The sequence below is a fragment of the Apteryx mantelli genome, chromosome 18, assembly GCF_036417845.1.
Source record: "Apteryx mantelli isolate bAptMan1 chromosome 18, bAptMan1.hap1, whole genome shotgun sequence".
Lineage (NCBI taxonomy): Eukaryota > Metazoa > Chordata > Aves > Apterygiformes > Apterygidae > Apteryx > Apteryx mantelli.
Window position 1 is genome coordinate 1,537,484 of NC_089995.1, and position 20,432 is coordinate 1,557,915.

The following is a 20,432-nucleotide window of genomic DNA, read 5'->3' on the forward strand; positions in this document are numbered from 1 at the left end:
GAGAGTGTCAAATAGCAAGTGGATATTTTCCCATTTGTGGCACACTGGACACTCAAAGCTATCCAGATTTCTTTCAAACTATATCAGTGTTTTATTTTCCTTCATATCAAAAATGTTCATGTTGCATAGCCACTACCCAACAGCAACATGTGTAGTACAGGTAGGGACTGCTGATAACTTGCAGCAAAGTAAAATATGCAATCCTTGTGTCATTATTAATCATCTGCACTCTTCATGGAAAATCTGTTCTTTTTGCCTTAAATCTAAGAAAAATGGCATTGTATTTCTAGGAGTAAAACTGAGTAAAAGGTGTTTTAATATAGTTGTGGCAGGGAAAGATCTTTTTGGGTGCTATGTGTAAAAATAAGATGCTTCAATTCTAAATAGATTCTAATAAAATAATAGCAACTGCCACTGTAATTAGCTATCTTCCCACAGGAACAACAAAATTATTCAGAGGGAGCAGAAGAGTTGGCACACTCATGAAAAGAAAATCTGTTAATCATTAAAGAAAAACCTTGTTAGGATTTTGTTTTCTTTGGTCTTACTGATGATCACCCAGCTTCAGTGTAGCCTAGGAATATCATTAAATGGATATATAAAGCTTTCCTCTGAGCTTACAAAACCTCAGAAGACTCTGTGCTTTTTATAAAGTTTTCACAATAAAACAGGTCTAAATTAGAGCCCTTCTGTTGAGCTATGACAGTTAGAAAGAATGCCTAGCCCTTAAATAATGCTTTTAATCTAATTTCCTTTGTACTTAACATAGAAATACTGCTTTGGACTTACTCTACCACTTCAATTTTCAGAGAACTTTCTCTTACCATCATGATTTGCAGAACGCTAGTTTGTCACCTGATATAGATTAGCATTTTGTTTCTTAACGAGCTTTATGGTAATCACTCTAGTATCTTTGTAGAAGCATTAAAAAGGGTGGTATCTTCCTAAATATTTTTAGCAAGGAAACTTGAGATTGTTCTCCAGCAAAAGGAGAGAAGCTGTAGTGCAGACAAAGTAAATCTGGTTATATCATCTTTCTTTCTCACTTGCTGTCTCCTTTCTTGGTGGTGTTAGGCAAGCTTTGAATCTTCCCATTCTTGAAATTGCTCATTCTTTTAAATTTGTTTTGGATCAATTACTTTTGCATCAGACGTAAATGGGAAGCTTTTAATCTCAGCGCTTTCTCTGTAATTCTTACTCAGGATTTTTATAATTCAGAACAACAAACCTTGATGGGAAACGCAATTAATTTGATAAGCATGTTAAAATTGTCTCTGCTTTTTTTTTTATTAGAAATTGCTGTTGAATTGTAATAATCTATTGGCAAAAGAACAGTTAGTAATATTGTCTGTAGACTCAACCCATATTGGAATGCAAGTTTGGTAAGTGTGCTACTGAAAAAACATGTACAGATGAGTCTAAAAATAGTTTTAAGGGTTTACTTTATTGAGCAACTGAGCATTCAGTTGAAACTAAGACACTTTGAGTACGTAGGTTGTTTAAAAGTCATTGTGTCTATTTGCTGAACTTATGAAGACTGTAGGAAACGGGATGTAAAACAGGGAAATGAAGGTGCTAGATGAAATGTGATTGTAGATAAAATACGCATAATTCTACAAAATACATGCACAAGCAGACATTTGTTTAATGTTTCCCCGTGCACAGACTATGAACGTTGCAAGTACTGGTAGAATAGAAATAATACTGCACTCTGTAAAGCCACTCCTATTGCTGACGCTCAGATTTGCAGCATCCAATGTGAAGCAGGTTACGCAGAGATGATCTGCAGACAGTGGCCAGCACTACAGGACAAAGAAGCATTAGAGGTTTGTCTTATCAATTAGATTCAGAAAGCTTTTCCTATAGGTGTGGAGGCTATGGTCCCCCCAGCCCTCATTGCAAATGAAACTAATTTGCCGTGAGAGAATGAGTGCCTTTCTATAAAAGTAAAAGTTGTCACAGAGCACTGCACCATGTCAGTAGGAGTGGTTCTCCTTGCATCTTTACCGTAACTTTATTTTTGCATGTCTTATTTCTTCATTTAGAAGAAGTGAATAGGAATTTTACATCTGGAAGTAGTGCTTCAGAATCCAGCTGCTAGACAAAAGGGTTCGCATATGAAACTCTAATAATCAGTACTGTAACTAATCTGTGGCTGTTTTCTCTTTAAATTCAGAACAATGTGAGAAAACAACAGATACAGACTGTTTCTCCCTCTCATACACAAACTTCTCATTTTGATTGTTACTCATATTCAGAATTTGTTTTTTTGACTAGCTGATGATTGTTAAATATGCTCCATGAATTTCAGCTATATTCAAAATTCAAGATATGTTTAAATTTTCCAGCAATTACAATAGGAGTTGTTCCTACAATAATTGCTATTCTTATTTGCTATAAAACAAAAATCTTGGGTCTGTTTTGCAAGGTTTTTGTACTTTTCCCTGTTAGACAAATGTAGCAAGAGATTGTATTCACGATTTTTGGTTGTTATTCTAGTTCATGTTGCTGGCACTGTGTGCCCCACGTCAAAGGCCACAGCTCCTCTGGGAGATTTTGTTGCCAGGATTTTTTTTTTTCCACTTGTGGCTGCTAATATAATGATCCTGGGATACGCGTATGCTTGGTGGCATTTATTGGTGGTGTCTGCTCAGCACTAGGTTGCATTAACAGAGGAGCTGGCACACCATGTAGGAGTGTCTACCACTGGACATGCATATCATTACAAACCATTGCTTGCCAGAGGCTGTGTGGCATCTTAGGTTTTGTGCTTGGAGAGTGACCTTACTAAAGTAAGAGCCCAGGTTTTGCCAATATTCATCACATTTGTTCAGGAGGCATGTAATCCTATGGCAGCTGCATCATAAAAACTGGTGGTGTGCTGGGTTAGACAAAAGGTTTAACACCAGATACTTTCCTTGGCAATACTTCCCACCCGCTACTAGTGCTTAGAATCATTTTGCGCTTGCCCTGTTTCTTAGCTTTTTTTCTTTGTCTTGGTTTTTATGTTCTCCCCCCTTTTTTGACCAGCGGAAGTTCAGGTACTTTCAAGCTATTCACTTTTTGAACATTGTTTAGGTAGGTAGCAGGACACTAGAACAGGCCTGGGTTTTTCTGTGTCAGCTGTACAGATGCCAGAAGCTGGCTATTACTCTCAAGTACAATTAAATAAGAAAGATCTCTCCAGCTTTGTATACTCAGAATTCTTGCTTTGCTGAAATTTCTTTTGTCCCTGGCATTTCTGTATAACTCTGGCTCACTCTTTTTTTTTAGGCAGCATACCTATTTTGATGTCTTTAATTTTAACTTGGAGCTTTTATTACTTAGATCTCTCTACAGCGTCAATAGATTCATGTAGCTGATAAGCAGCCAAGGTCTTTCATTCTTCATCCCTCCTTATCCTGTATCCTCTGACCATATATGTTGATAGCTATAGATACATGTTTTTTCAAAGCCTGGAAAAGTTGTCCTGATGCAGTGGAAAGATTGGCTGTTGAGTCTGAATGATCTTAAATTGTCCTAAAGCATCAGTTACAGAGTCTCAGTAGCCTACTTAGCTCTGTGTTCTGGCAGATAACCTTCAGTGTCTGATATCTCGGCACATTTTTTGCTGTGACATTAATAGAGAACTGATAGACTTAGTTACCTCTGGGGTACTCTGCTACAAGACACAGGACTACCATTAAAATAAAATTCTGTGCATCTACCAACCATATTATCTTCACAGATGTCATGTTGGTATTAGAGAGATGCCTATTTAGATTAAAAAATATATATGCATACATATATATACACACACACATATATATGTAGTCTTTGGAATATGCATTTTAGTTATAAAACTGAAATTCAAGGTAGAGGCAAAGAAAAAAATATATGGTTAGGATGAATAGGTCACCAGACAACTTGTTTCCTTTTGAGTAGTGTTTAAGGCACAGGAGTGACCATCAGCAGACCTGAGCTAGGTGTTCGTGTTTGTCATGTTATACTGGTGATAGTGATGTATTTTCAGTGAGTTACCTGGAGGTCTGTGAAAAGTGTTAAAAACTAGTTACTTCAGTACTGAATTATGGAAGCAGAATTGAAACCCTGATGTTAGTGTTGTATCTTAATTGCAATTATTTTTCTTCCAGTTCTTCAGAACCACGTCCAGCTGGCTTGGAGGAGAACGATCAGTCATCAATGTCTGGAGAGCAGGGAATGAATCTAGATAATACGGGCCCTAAACTTTCAGATTTTGCAAATAGGCCACCAGGTAGTAAGGTTTTTATTTGTATTACTTGAATGTAATGATGATAGAGCTTTTACTGATCTTTGACAGTATTTTTTTTTGTGTGTGTGTTCTTACCATTCAAAACCACAACTTTTTTTTCCCTCCTAATTGGTGCCATTGTTTAAGTGTTTTCTTTGAATTAACTCAAAATGAGTATGTATGTCCACATCTCTTGCATCATCCTACTGGTATCATGTTGAATGTGGTAGAGGTTTTTATGGATCTCACAATCACAGAATGGTTGAGGTTGGAAGGGACCTCTGGAGATCATCTAGTCCAACTCTCCTGCTCAAGCAGGGTCACCTAGAGCATGTTGCACAGGATCACATCCAGGCGGGTTTTGAATATCTCCAGAGAAGGAGACTCCACAACCTCTCTGGGCAACCTGTTCCAGTGCTCTCTCACCCTCACAGTGAAAAAGTTCTTCCTCATGTTCAGATGGAACTTCCTGTGTTTCAGTTTGTGCCCGTTGCCTCTTGTCCTGTCACTGGGCACCACTGAAAAGAGTCTGGCTCCATCCTCTCGACACCCTCCCTTCAGATATTTGTATACATTAATAAGATCCCCTCTCAGCCTTCTCTTCTCTAGGCTAAACAGCCCAGCTCTCTGTCTTTCCTCATAAGAGAGATGCTCCAGTCCCCTAATCATCTTTGTAGCCCTACACTGGACTTGCTCCAGTAGTGCCACATCCCTCTTGTACTGAGGAGCCCAGACCTGGACTCCAGATGTGGCCTCACCAGGACTGAGGAGAGGGGGAGGATCACCTCCCTCGACCTGCTGGCAAGACTCTTCCTGATGCACCCCAGATTACCATTGGCCTTCTTGGCCACAAAGGCACATTGCTGGCTCATGGTCAACTTGTCCACCAGCACTCCCAAGTCCTTCTCCACAGATAGCATAACTGATAAAAATTCCTGTATTTCTAGCTGTAGCATGGGCTGGTGCCTTGAAAATTATGAGCATTAACCAATAGCTTTTTGTTTAGAATTAAGAAATGGAAGTTACTGTTGGAAAAGACCTAATTATTCTGCATATGTAGTGAAGATTAAATCCAAAGTCCTGAAAGACATTTCAGGTTTTAAGCCACATGAGTAGTTCTTAACACCATTCTACTTTTGCTTTTTAGCTAACTGATGCGTGGGAGATTCTACTTTGTACACTAGAAGCTGTCAGACCTGTAATAGGTTTCTTGCTGCATGTCCCACAGTGTCTGTCAAAATTTTAAGTTTGTTTTAGGGCTAACTAATCGGTGAAAGTTCAACTCTGCGTTTATGAGTAAAAAAACAAGCCTGCAGAAACAGTTGCAGAGCCTTTTTTCAGGTGGCATGAAACCAGAGTAATAGCCAGTAGCTGATATGATAAATTAGAAATCATCAGTTAAATGTCTTGCAAATCATTCATACATTAAATGAAAATATTATTAAGAATTAAGTGAAATCATTGTCCTTGTTTGTAAAAACCTGTTTCACTGAAGTGGCTCTTCCATTAGATAAACAGGTTGCTGGGCTGTACTTTGTCTGATGCAGTTCCTTGCAGAAATTCTGCTTTCTCCGATCCATTTATTTATTTGTTTATACATTCATCCAACAAATAAACAATCTTGTCTTTTTAGGCTATCCTTCTCAGCCAGTGGAACAAAGACAACTTCAGCAGATGCCGCCTCAACTTATGCCACATACACAGCAGCCCCAGCCACAGCAGCAGCAACCACAGCCACCACCACAGCAGGCACAGGCACCACCACAGACGCAGCAGCAGCAGCAAATGATGATGATGCTTATGATGCAGCAGGATCCCAAATCAGTCAGGCTTCCCGTACCACAGGGAGTTCATCCACCTAGAGGGCCTCTGAATCCAGATGCTCAACGAATGCCAATGCAGCAGAGTGGTAACATGTCAGTAATGGTTAACTTACAAGGTCCTGGATCAGTGCCTCCATCTCCTGATAAACAGAGGATTTCCTTGCCAGGCAATCCTTCTCTGGGAAGTAATGCAAGAAAAATGGTTTATCAAGATAATGTACAGAATCCTTCCAGCTCACCTCTGGGAGAGGTTTCATCAGTATCCTCCCTTCCAGAAGGAGGTGGAGCTGAAGGCCCACCAACATCAGGAGCTCAGAATAATTTGACATCTCATTTAGTAGTTTCACAAAACCAATTAATGATGACTGGACCCAAACCTGGACCATCCCCACTTTCAACTGCCCAAGGTGCAAGTCCTCAGCAGCAATCTAATTCTCTGCCTGGCACTCTTACACACCATTTTCCAAATGTTGCCACCCCATCACAAACTTCAAGGCCTAAAACCCCAAACAGAGCAAGCCCAAGGCCATACTATCCTCAGACTCCTAATAACCGTCCACCTAGCACAGAGCCTTCAGAAATAAGCTTGTCTCCTGAAAGACTCAATGCTTCTATAGCTGGTCTTTTTCCTCCCCAAATTAATATTCCTTTACCTCCCAGGCCTAATCTCAATAGAGGATTTGATCAGCAGGGTCTTAATCCAACTACTCTGAAGGCCATTGGACAAGCCCCATCAAATCTCACAGTTAACAATCAGTCTAGTTTTGCTGCTCCACAGCCACACAAATTGGAAGGTGTGGTTATTAATTCAGGAAAGCAAACCAACACGGGAGGAACAAAGAGAGCAAGTCCAAGCAATAGTCGAAGGTCCAGTCCTGGATCCAGTAGGAAAACTACACCAAGCCCTGGCAGACAAAATTCAAAAGCAGCAAAGTTAGCATTGACAACTCAGCAGAATCCACCTCTCTTGCAGAACATGGAATTACAAAGAAATATGATGGTTGGCCCCTCTTCTTTGCCAACACCTGTGACTACAAGTTTTCAAAGTAATAACATGCTAAATAATCAGAATCCTGCAATTTCTGTACCTGTTATGACTGGCATTCCTGAGGACAGTAAAGAGAGCCTTAATGTTCCTCAAGATAATGAGTGTCAAAATGCACAAGGAGTCCCAGGTAACAAAGACCCGCCCAATATTGAACTGAAAGGCATCCCTACCCCAGAAATAAAAATGTTGGTTCCAGAAGAACAGTTGAAAAAAGATGGACAGTCCTTGGACACTAGTAAGCTTCCTGCCTTGGAGGAAAGCAAACCCATGGTATCTCCAGCTATGAGAGAGGCACCAACTTCTTTAAGTCAACTTCTTGATAATTCTGGAGCTCCTAATGTAACCATTAAGCCCCCTGGGCTGACTAGTCTTGAAATGGCACCAATAGTCCCTGCTGGGGAGGAACTAAAGAAGATAGCTGTCATTCCTCCGCTACAAGATTCGTCCTCTGGCAAAGAGCCTTCTAACTCACTTAGTTTGCCTCAAAATAATGAGTCCTGTTCAAATCCAGGGCACCAGGAACTGGGAGAAATAAACTCAAATGTTACACAGAATGTTCCTCCAGTAATACAAAGGCCTGTCAGCTCTTCTTCAATTTCAGCTCCTTTACCGCCCAACCAGATAACAGTTTTTGTAACTTCAAACCCTATTACATCTTCTGCTAATACATCAGCACCACTGCCATCTCACTTGCAACCTACATTAGTATCTACTGTTGTCACAATGCCTAATGTAGGAAACAAAGTTATGGTTTCTGAGGGACAGTCAGCAGTTCAGTCTAACGCCCGGCCACAGTTTATTACACCTGTTTTTATAAACTCATCATCAATAATTCAGGTTATGAAAGGCTCTCAACCAAGTACAATTCCAGCAGCTCCAATGACTTCTAACTCTAGTCTAATGCCTCAGTCTGTGGCAGTTGTTGGTCCTTTGCATATACCACAGAACATAAAGTTCTCATCTGGGCCTGCTCCTCCTAGCACATCATCTAGCAGTCCTGTTTCTAATATTCCGACAAGCAGGCCACTAGTTCTTAATCCAATGGTGCCTCCTATTCAGCTGCCGTCTCCTGTTACAACTTCTTCAAATGTTCCTTCACATCTTCCTGCTCAACAAGTCAAAGACTTTAGCCCAGATGAGGCTTCTTCTCAAAGTGGTGGGACAACTGACCAGTGTTCTGTTACAGCAACACAGTCTGGACCTGGCGTTTCACCTCTTCTTACCAGTAGCCCAGGATCTGGGAATAGACGAAGTCCTGTTTCATCGAGTAAGGGAAAGGGAAAAGTAGACAAGATTGGCCAACTTTTGCTGACTAAAGCATGCAAGAAAGTCACTGGGTCCCTTGAGAAAGGAGAAGAACAATATGCTTTGGATGGAGAAGCCGAAGGTCAGGGACTAGAAATGTCAGTCCCAAACAGTTCGGGAACAGAGCAATCACCAGCAGAACTAGACAATAAAACTGTGACACCTCCAGCACCCAGTCTTATAAAACAGAGCACTTCTGGGCCTGGCAATCTGTGTGTTAGCACTGCTGCTGCTGTTTCTGCTTCTGTATCTCCAAGCTTACCAACAAACACTCCTCCTACAAATGTACTGTCAGTTGTAACCACTCCAGTAGTCCCAGAACTTGCGCCTGCAACACCAAGTACTAATGGTAGTAACCATGGCAGTTTACCAGCTGAGCAAATTGGAATTGGTTTGGTGGAGGAAAAAACAGGAGCACATCAGGAACTGCTCCAAAATACAGGTATGTTCACTGCTACCCTGCGTATATGGAGGAAATGAGATTACTTTCTTAAACTTCTGATGTGCATTTTTCCATGAACGTAATAGAATATAGACACTTTAGCCAAGACTAATGTCTGCTTTTTTGTTTTTAATATCTGAGTGATATAAGGTCTTGTATTTTGCTAAAATTCACATTTTTTTAATCTCAGTTTTCATTTACTACTTAAATATGTGATATTTGATGGGAACATACAATGCAATAACATAGGAGTGACTTCAGAAAACTTAGAAGTAGGGAAAAATTGGATATATCAACAATGACAAAAGTAATACTTAAGGCTCCTTCTAAACTGGCAGGTGTTTTTTTTCTGCTTCAGTCTTGCCAGTGAATGTGGGTTTTTTATTTTTGTAGCTTATTTCAATATATTGACTTAATTATGATATTGTGAGTTAGTCATGCTACTAGTTCCCTCTTCCAATAATGTTAACCCTCTAGGGAAATAGAAAAAGTACTGCTAGTATGCAGCATAAGAAAAAAACACAAAACCTTAGGTCTAGGGAAAAATTAAAATGATTATTTCAGAGAAACACCTAAAAATGCAACTATGAATAAATTGCATCAGATTACATAAAATAACTTCATATCTGACTTTTCTCCTTTACTGTTTTAATTGAAAAATCTGGACAGACTTTATTTATGACATCTCTGCCACTTTATGCTGTTTGGTAATTTCTTGAAAATGGTGTGGAAATAAACCATGAGTCTTGAAGTAAACTCTCTGAATATCCATTGTGCTTGATATCATGAATTTATACATACAAGCTAAAATCATAGTCCATAGAAGTCAGTGGAATTGAGAATTTCAGCTTGAATGTGAATTTCACTGTGGCTGTTAGATGTATATCTCAACAGTATGCCATTAGAAAATGGAGGTATTTACTTGAGCTTCACAGAAGGAATTGTGTTTTGTTGGAAGAAAAACTGTTGACAGAAGCAATCTGACGTAAGACTGTAAGACTTTAACAGCAAGCAGTGATAATGCTTTGCAAGAGCTCTTGCTGCTGCTTGACTTAATGTGTAAGAAAAAGTTGGAAAATAGGAATGATGTGCATTACAAAGATTTTTTTGTTTGTTTAATATGCGTGAAGTACAGCATTGTCAAGTGAGTTATGTCAACAAGTATGACTCCTGAATATGTTAGCTGAGGTTAGGTATCCAGCTTCAGCATCAAGAGTATGGAGTCATTTATTCTCAAGTCTGAAGCAAGCTTCATTTTCATGCTGGAAAATTCTGATTGCAAACTAACAGTTTGTACTTTCTTTTTGGATTCTGGAGATGCAATCAGCTGGTGAAGGAATAAAGTAAGCATTTGAAATGTAGCCATGCTTTTACAAGTGGATATTCTTTATCTAAATAAGAACATATAACTTCTTATTTTCATTGTTCGTGTTCTTCTTAAGTTCATTACCACATATAAAGGAAGACTGGAAGACATATGCCTAACAAGAACTGTTTTTCCATCATATTTTTAACTTTGCAATCTAAGAATGTTAAGTCATGTCATCTTATTGCCAAAGAACTTCATGGAAGCCTCTGGAGCATATTTTGCACTCTTGCAATTTAATTGAAAGAGTGAGTGTATTGATTCATTAACAAAAATGCTATTTTCCCTAAAAGCTTCTGTTGAAATGAGCATTAAGCTGAAAGAGAGACTAAACTCCTTAGTTTCTAGGTCTTTAATTTCTAGGTCTAATGATAAGCTGTTACCTTTAAAAATCTGTTTTATGGTATTTAATTTCATCCCTTATTCCTGATTGGGAAAACATGCTTGGGGTGGAGATGCCAAAGGGTTTTTTTAAAACTTACTTGGGGAGGTTGGTGGGGGGCAGGGCAGAGAGTGGGTTAAAAATGTAAATGTAAAAATGTAGTAAGTTGGAAGATGCACCATTTTTTTAAAAGTAGTCCAATCACTCAACAAAAACTTCTTGTGACTCCCTTTGAAAATAATGCTTTTTCTTCCACTTTTGTTCTAGCGTCCTCTCAACATTTAGCCCAGAAAAAAAGTTCAGTTACAACATCAGAAAGTACTGTTCAAAGAACAGGTAAATTTTACTTTGGAAAAGCACAATATAGGTGAACTAAACTCATTATGTTTGTGCCTGACAATGCATTGCTTAATGATCATTAAATGCTTTTAATGATCATTAAAATGCTTGGTAGTTTGTAGTTTGTTTTTTTTAATCTTTTGGGGGGGGATGGTATTTTTTTGTTGTTGTTAGGTACAGTGTGTTTTAAAGTTTCCTAAGCCTTGTTGGAGATTCCAATATAGAAACCAATAATATAAATGAAAAAGTCACCAAGGCAGTTTTTAGATATTCAGCCACAAGCCTGAAGGACTGGGTTCATAAAAAAATTGGCACCTTTTTTGATATGCTGTGTTTGAGTTTTGAGGTTTTGTTTGCAGCAAATAATAACTTTTCTTTTATATGGAACAATTCTGAAAGAATTTTCAAAAGTCATTCTGGGAACATAGTTTTTTAGAATCCAATCCAGGTTTTTTGCTTGTTCAGTTTTAACGAACCTTCTGTGGTGTTGCAAGAATGGAACCACAGTGGTTAATTTTTTTTATTGCCACCTGTTATCATGTAGGCAATGAAATGTTTTAAAAAAGTAATTTTCAAGATCAGCAAGGAAAGTGGATAGATGTAGAGATGCACATGAAAAGTCTCACTTGCATCAGTTTGCCTGTGGTATGATTAGAAGTAGAGCTTTAATAAAGAAAAATTATTAGATTACTTTTGTAAAATGTCCATTCATGCATCCTTTCAAAGTTATATACATCTCATTGTGCCAGTGCTGATGTGGCTGAATTAGGAGGTCCCAGGGTTTGGGAAGGGGGTTTTTTTGTTTGTTTGTTTTTTGGGTTTTTTTGCTATTGTTGGATATTCTTCTGGTTGTTCAAATTTTGGGTAGGAAGAAAAGAAACCTCTGCTTTATGTTTGTTAGTCTTTTTCTTTTGTTACTGAAAGTGAAACCTGTTTCTTCCAGACAGTGATACATATGCTAGCACTAAAGAGTCTGATATTCCAAGAATACAAATCTAAGAGATTGGATAGAGACTAGTCTGTGAGGGGACTTCTTACTCTTTTAGCAACTTTGTTCATGGCACACATTATAGAAAAATTTTATTAGGGACTAAATTGCTCTTAAAGGCAAAGCCACAGTTTTTTGCATCACTATCCAAAGATTGTAAGGTATTTAAGAGTGAGACAGCTTACAGTACAGAAAATTTTACAAGCCAACAGTGAATTTATATAATATACATATCACGATAATCCCTAAATCAGTGGCAGTTTTTCAGATAAGATACTGTGTTTAGGTGTAGGTACTCCATCTTGCAAAGAATCTAGTAGATATGGTGAGAATTGAAGGACTGATAGTAAAAAAGATTAGCAATCCTATAGGATAGAAAATAAAGTTGTTTACTATGGCAAAGATTCAAAAAGAAACCTGATATGTATGTACAAAAATGAGAGGGGGGGAAGAAGGAGAAGGAGGGAGCAAAAGAGAAAGAAAGAAGGTAGGTTACAGACCTCTTTTCATGTTATCCCCTGAGAAATTTTTCAGTTCAGCCAAAGTATAATTGGGCTTCAAACAAGTGCCTTAATCTCCCCACCTTCATTCAAAATTCATTAGAAGGTATTGCTCTGCGAGATCATTGGATTAAACATCTAAGCAAAATTTTACATGAGCAATATATCCAGACTGGTATTTTTAAGATTTAAAACTAATAAAACCCAGAATTTTGGAAGGAATAAACTGACTAAAGTAGGGGTTAAGAAAAGGAGAGGGCAGTAGGCCTTAGCAGGAAGTTTCTCTACAGTTTTCTTCTGCAGGGTTTCTTTTAACTCTTCTCTGTCTCAGCTGGTGCAGGTCATAATCAGAGAGAGCACTAGGCTGAATGTGAGATGTCCTTTGAAAAGTTAGGTTGACTTGCTTTGAGAATAATAATAGATGAGAAGTTTATTCTTCAGACCTAATGTATAACGAGAATTATGTGAGATAGTCATGCCTTGTCAGCAGGTATGTACTCCTATAGCAGACTTATAAATTATCTTTTTCTCTTGTAGAACTTGAAACAAATGCTCCAGTAGTTGCTGGTCAAAGGTAAGGAGATAGTTTATAAAGATTCAGAATAGATATAGCTTTCATGGGAGGAAGTCCTCTTCTCTTTATTTCGTTTGCATAACTTACAAAAGATCCTTTTGCTCCTTCTTCTTGTTTTCTTTCTTTTCCACCAAGGAATTGGGTTACTTGAATGTTTCAAAATATTGCTGAAATGCAGAATTTAAGCTAACTTTTTTCTTAATCTGTCTTCATGCTTTGGGCAATATTTCCTCATATCCCTTTAGGCTCGAGTGTTGCACATCCTGGAAGAGTCTTGATGGTTCCAGCATTTGGCATTTTCTGAAATCCAAAACCAAAAATAAAACCTCTCAAATCCTGCAGATTAGCTCTCTTGTGAATTTTTGCTTTCTGGAAGTAGGTCTTTCTAAAGGTTGTTCTTCTTACAGTGTTACCTAGCTTACTTTACTGTTTTCTCCAGACTTCCTCCGTGTTTGCTTGTTTACTCTTTTCTAAAACCTGATAGGAAAGCCTTCTAGAAACTTTGTCTTGTCCTGATTAAGACATTCAGTAATGTAAAGATCAAATATCAGATGGTTGTGTTCTGTCCAGAAGAAAATAGTTTCCAAAATCTATTTCTGTTATATCCTAAAACAATTAAGCTCTTAAACTTACTTTAGACAGCTATAATACCAGACCAATTTGAGGTCTTTGATTAGTACAGCATCAAAAACACAGCCAGTTGTGTTAGCACAACTATCAGAGGGGAATAATTCCATGAGCCAGGACAAATGATGTAATTCACTCAATCAGTTCATCAGGAGATAAGACAGTATTTTCTTTTCTAAGGGAACTAATGCAATTTACTTTCTCAGATCAGGAATGAATCTGAATTGAATATTTAAATATTTTTAGCTTCAAATGGACTGGGTTCTTCCTGTAGTTTTATCTGTTTGACGGAGTTTGACATGAACGTTTTTCCTCCATTAATTTTTCAAAGATAAGCTGAACTTTCACATTACTTTTTTTCTTTTTAGGGTAGATTTTTTTCTAAAAAGCTTAAGGTGAACCACTTGGCAGATAAGAAGATTCTCCAAATTAAGTTACCTTGCATAACTCTTTTCCAAACTCATTCAGCACATTAAATTATCCCAAGTGCGTTTAGTTTTGATTTTTCTGGACTGATGTCTTTCTGAGCAACACTGGAAAAGAAGGGAGGTTTTTAGGCAAATGATAAATTTAGTGATGTCTGATATTTAAGAAATTCTCAACAGACAGCTTTGAGCTTCCAGAGTTAAATGTATATACAGTACAAACCCTGGAGGAACCTTGCAATGTGCAAAGTACTATTTTTACTTAGGCCAACTTGAATTCCTTCTACAAAAGGAGAGAAGTGTTGTGTTGGTTCCTGTGAAACAATCCAAACTTATGGATTAATCATTTAGACTCTTTAAAAAGTACCTTTTTAACTGAATGTCAGCTGATAATATTCATTTTCTTACATAGGTCTCCAGGTCTCCTCTGAAGTAGGTAGCTATTGTTTCTGTTTCCCAGGTTATTTACTGGAAAAACAGTTTGTGAGCTGTTTGAGGGATTCAGTTTAGGCATTGCCTATAATACTGACTTGTGGGGAAATTGATTTCAGTATTTATTTTGTATCTGAGACAATCAGAGTGCTTCCATATGCTCATTTTCTCTGCATTTCCTTGCTTGAGAATGTTGGACTGTCTTTCCTTATATTGACAAACTGTTTTATTTCAGATATCTGTTATTTAAAACTACAAGCATTTATAGTAGTTTCTTTCCTCTTAAAGTAGGATTTCTTCTGAAAAATTGATCCTGTAATAGAACCTCTGTAGTGCACAGGTCTGTTTTGTGTTTTCTATCAATTCTCTGATTAAGACAGCCTTTCTTGAAATCTTGCAAGTGTCACACAAGGGCATGAAACGAGTTTTCTTTCTCCTTTTACATTATCAGCAGAATTATTTATTTGGTAAATTAGTTACCTTTGAACTCACAAGAGATAAGGTTAGCTTAATCTTCAGAAACTGTTTAGTCATCAGAAATCATCTGGTGTTAATGCATTAAGGAGAAAACCCCTCAATCTCAGGGTGGGTTTACAGGACTGATAGTAATAAAATAAGAGTAATTCATTATAAATGTAGCACTTCATTTATTGTCTCAGTGACAAGAAGTATGGATTTCTACACTACCTAAAGTTATTTTTTATAATAGAAGTATACTTTAAAGACAATTTTAAATCAACCTTAAACTTTTTAATATGCAAAGAAATCACTTAGATCAATGAAGTGAGTCTTTTTAGTAAAAGCAGAGATGGCATACTCACTTAAGAGTTCATAATTCTTCCTTATGTTCATCTGCAATTTCAACTCTGTATTCCCATATCATAGCAGTTTCTAATTAACTTGTTTGCTTTTCCTAGACTTCAGTAATGGTGGCACCTGTGGAAAACAGAGCTGACAATTTGTAATGCATCTAATTTCTTGGTCTTCTAATGTTGAAAATATTCTCTTTGAGGACTTCTCAATTCTGTATCCTCTGATAATTTTTAATAGAAATGGACTATACTCTGGCTTACTCAGGTCATTCTTCATCTGATAAAACTTCCAGTATCTCTAGCATTTCATATCTTCAGTGCTAATAGTCCGGAACTGGTACCTGTGTTGGTCCATCCTCCAGCTTGTCTGAGTTGCATAGGAAAACATAATCCTTCTTACACTTCATCAGAAATATTTTGTCCCACTTTATTAGTAATGAGACAAAAGAGAATTGTGAAAAGTCTAAAACTCCAAGTAGAAGAAATTCAAGAACAGAGGATTCTGCTGCTTCACAAGAAACTGTAGAGAATGGACAACGCAAGAGGTCCTCCAGACCAGCATCTGCATCCAGCACTGCAAAAGGTAAAATGCACAGCCATCATTACTGTGGAGAGGGCAGGAAGTGAAGTACTTCCCAAAATAATAACCCTTTCAATAACTGGGTCATAACTATGGTTTACAGCTTGTAAATATTGTGTGCTTTTAATTCTAGTTTCAATGATTTAGACACAGGTTGGTGTTAAAACATTTACATAAATCTGTATTGGCAGTAAATTTTGTTGTATGAATTTTCCATTGTTAAATTTATGGGATTCTTCTGCAGTACTAATCAACGTAGCATTCAGAAATCTTGCCTGGCTGAAGTAGAATTCTCTTGGCAGAAATGTGTTGGCATTAAAAGGTCTGTACTCAAGCAAAAAGTGACGCTTTTTTTTCCTGAGGTCTGAAAGACATGAGACAAATGCTTAAGTCTTCCCTAGTGCATGGTCAGCTTTTGCAAAGCCAATTGCTCTTGTCCCAGCATGCTTAGCATGCTGTCAGGATGGCGGTCTGAGAGTGTAGAGGAGTGCTGTGTGCTAATGCACAGATCCTCAGCTGTTCTTTCCAAGAACATACAAAATCCTAAAGTTACGGTTATTAACCCATGGCATTAGCAGTTGCTGACGTGCCTTATTTCTCTACGGGTTACAACCTTTAACAAAGGTTAACAAACGCAGCATTTGTGTGATATACGCATTCATTACCAGAATGCATGGTCCACAGTGCCATTTTGCATTTCTGAAGCTAACTATGTCAGCTCCTTATGTTTAAGGGTCAGAAAAGTTCTGATGGACGAAAATTGTGCGAGAGGGTAGAGAGACCGTCAAGAGGAAACATTCGACCAATATTTTAAAGATAACATACAGAACAAAGAGGTATTAATATAAAATTTTTCTAAAAAGTTGAGTTGAATTCAGCAACCATTTTTGATCCTGAAGATGCTAAAGTTTGGTGGTAAGAATATTTGCATTTTAAGAGTTTCAGAGAACACTTCCAGTTATATGTAATTGTGTAATGACTCTCAAAGATTACATGAAGGGACCTATGTGTTCTGCAGTTTAGTGGCTGCTGAATTTAATTAAATTTGCTTCTTGTGGCAGGATTGCACAAAATAATCTAAGGCTGTATTGTAAAAATAAATTATCTTTCATGATTGTGAAGAAGAGTTTGAAAATGTGAATGAAATGTAAAATTGATTCAGTAATATCTTGTTGAGTTTGAGGCAACCTGAAACAATGGGTCTGAAAAGTGTGACTAGCCCCACATATTGTAATGAGTAAACCTAAAGATGACAACCAGTGGCATGTCAAAACCTGAACATGGGAACATTAAAATACATTAAATAATACCAGAACTAATTTAGATTTTTTTTTTGTACTGACTGTATTATTCATTTACCTCTGTAAGTAAAATCATTGTTTTTAAAACATGTATCTGAAACTGCCACAGTATCCAAGGGTTTTGCTTGAAAACATAGTCCAGCATACCAGGTAGTACCCTGGGCTTTGATTTTCACATCTCCATATAAACAACTGTCTACTTCAAAGTCATAGACAAAATGAGCAAAACAAGACTCTTTTGTGCAAGGGCACAGTATGAATGATTACACTTCAACAGCTACATAACTAAAGAGGTTTGCCACTTGTGCCTACTCTGTTCTACTTTTTTATTAGTTATGATAGCTTAAGAAAGCATATTTGTTTTGTATGCTCCTGGCCTTCACCCAGATGTCTATGGTTGCATATACAGGTACATTATCTGTGTCCTTAGAAAATTACTAGACAATGTTAAAGAGAATGCAGAGTTGGGAGAAAATACTTTCTGAAATATAGGCTGACAAAGGTCAATACAAGAAATGGCACTTCTGAAGAACTTAAATATAGCAGAGAGAGAAAGGTAAATTTTGACCAGTTTGTGTATAAATTGCCCTTCCTAAGTATCAGGAAGGAAAAAGCAGAAGGATAATTATAAGGAAGAGTATGAAATGAAAGTCAGCCCTAATCGTACATCGAACACTTCAGTTTGCAGGTTTGGGGTAGAAGCAGATGTGAGAATACTGGTAATGTTCACAAGGTAATGGTGACTTCAGAATTGAGTGACTGGAACAGCTACTGAATGATGCTGAACATTTGCCCATTTGTTCTGTCAAACAGAGACTTTAGCAGCAGCAGGTAATACTACAGCTAATATTGGTGGTGACCAAAGTATTTAAAAGTAGCATTATTGCTTGAAAGGTGGACTCCTCTGACTGTTAAGTCATATCTGTTAAGATGTTTTACTTCTGAAAACTGGTACTGTATTGGTATTTTCACTTCTTTGAGTACCTTTCCAGCAAGGGCTGTTCCAGCATTTACTGTAGCTTTGGATTTGTTAAATTTTGAAGCATTTTTAATATAACATTTAATAGGCGTAGAGTTGTACCATTGCTTTTCTAGTTTTAAAAGTCTTGCAAAATTGTTCCCTTTTGATTCTAAAACACACACAGTTCTAATAGTTTTGAGAAAATATTGTAAAGAGCCAAAGATGCCTTGCCAACATTTAAAATCGTATTTTTAAAAAGTCTAAAGATGCAAATATGCTTAGTCCTTACTCGATTCTCTTTCTTTTTTGTTCTAAAATGGAAACTTAGTGCCTTGGTAAGTGCACTGAAAATGTCATCTGGTTTCACTGTAGCTTCTGTAAGTGCTTCTGGTTGTTCTGTTGAAGTGCTATAATATTATGTATCTTCCTGCATAAGCTGTTTTTCTGTGAATCATAATGTACACTGAAGAGACTTGTTTTCCAAATGACCTGACTTTCCAAGGACTCAAACAAATAGACTCTCAACTTGCGTGGCAGACTCCGAAATATCTTTTAAGATTTCCTATAACATCATCTCCAAGTACTGTGCTTGGATCCAATTTATGTAGTTTGTTTCCAAAGCTGTACTTAATGTTTCATGGAGGCTTATTTTTGTGTTACGGCTGAGCAAGTTGTGGCATGTGGGGAAGTAAAGATAAAGTATGGTAAAAATACATGACTTGTGTTTCTAAGGCCATGATATTAGGACTTCATAAATGTTAACCTCCTAACACTGAAATTCTGTCCATGTGTTTGTAACAGAAGTTAGTGGGAATTTTGCATTGTTGTATTGCTGCTAATGGCTGTAATCAGGATGAAGGGTCCATTTGTGTTAAGTGCTGTGCAAAGTCAATCCCTGTTCTGTGGAACTCATGGTCTTAAGTTTTCACTCTAAGATTTTAGAAAAATAAAAGGGCAATCTGTGCACCTCTCATGAATGGCTTACCAACTTAGTATCCATGCTTTTTTTCTTCTCTTAATTTCAGAAACGAGTGCCAGTGCAATGCAGTCAAAAAGAAGAAAATCCAAGTAAATTACTGCATGGAAACATGAAACTTGTAAATGAGTGTGAATTTACCAATAGCAATTTTGAGCTGTGATTTTTCTTTTTTAAATAAAGTTCTGTACAGTAAGTCATTTTAATATTATACTGTTCCCAATAAATGATTTTTTCTAAAAAACAAATAAATAGATATAAAAACTGGGTTCCTGTAAAAACCCTCTGGATTTACAAAGTGAAGTCCAGTGTTAGCACATTAGGTTAATGTGTTTTTAAGAAATGGGAGGGGAGGGGAGGACAGTTGTAAATTTATGTTTCCACTTTTCATAAACAAATTAGAATACAGGGTTGTCATTTTTAGGTATTAAAATAATGTATTGTGCTGTTGTTTAAGTACTGTATGTGAATAGCAGTAAGGGGTTATAAACAAACCCAATCTTGTTTGGAAATGTAAATAATTTTATTATATAGTAGATCTGATGTATTTGTTGTAGAAATGGACCAGTGAAACAAAAATAAATTTAAGGGTTTGTATAATGTGGAATCCCTAATGCTCTAAATAAATGTTATTGTCCTATAATTTGGGTCGTATTATTATTAGCAGCAGCAACAAACATCATTACAAACATCATTCCAAACACGAAGATCGAATGGATTATTTAGAGCTCTAGGCCTACAAGTTCCTTATATGGAGCTTTAGAAAGGAATTTGTTTAACCACAAATGAATTAACTAATGCAGCTGTTCTTGCAAAGCAAGAAAAATATTCAAAGGCCACCCTCCAGCCCTCAGGATATGTGCAATGAATACATATTGAGGACATCGAGAACACAGCTCTCCCCACAAATAAAGCAGAAAAATGCCTGTCTATGCCCCTAGAAACTGGGACCCTGCTCTCAGCAGAACATGGCACAGAAAAATGCTGTATGAAATGGCTTGAAGACTTTCTGAGATGTGGTAGCCTAAAGTGTATTTATTTGAATAACTATACTGCCATCAGTGGTGACTTGTTTGTATGTACTACCGCAGAAAGTAGGTCAGCCTTCTAGTTCAAGGAAGCTCTTACAGTAAGAAATTGAGAAGCAAGTCTTCCTAGATTGCTTGTTGCTTTGTGCACAAATAGATACTTTTACTTTTTTTAAAAAGAATAAATATATATTTTGCATGCACATATACACTTACATATATATATATATGTATGTATAAAGACTGGTTAAATATAAATTATCAGGTGATG

General features: G+C 37.2%; 1 protein-coding gene across 1 annotated transcript in view; it reads left to right on the plus strand.

The window, feature by feature from the left end:
- NCOA6 (nuclear receptor coactivator 6) overlaps nucleotides 1-19,776 on the plus strand; it is a 36,154-nt gene extending 16,378 nt beyond the window's left edge. The window contains exons 9-14 of the mRNA XM_013961546.2: nucleotides 4,134-4,255; nucleotides 5,886-8,870; nucleotides 10,886-10,954; nucleotides 12,983-13,019; nucleotides 15,750-15,898; nucleotides 19,183-19,776. Coding sequence (XP_013817000.2) covers nucleotides 4,134-4,255; nucleotides 5,886-8,870; nucleotides 10,886-10,954; nucleotides 12,983-13,019; nucleotides 15,750-15,898; nucleotides 19,183-19,229 — 3,409 coding nt within the window. The 3' untranslated portion in view covers nucleotides 19,230-19,776. The remainder of the gene's footprint in view (nucleotides 1-4,133; nucleotides 4,256-5,885; nucleotides 8,871-10,885; nucleotides 10,955-12,982; nucleotides 13,020-15,749; nucleotides 15,899-19,182) is intronic.
- Nucleotides 19,777-20,432: the final 656 nt, after the last annotated feature.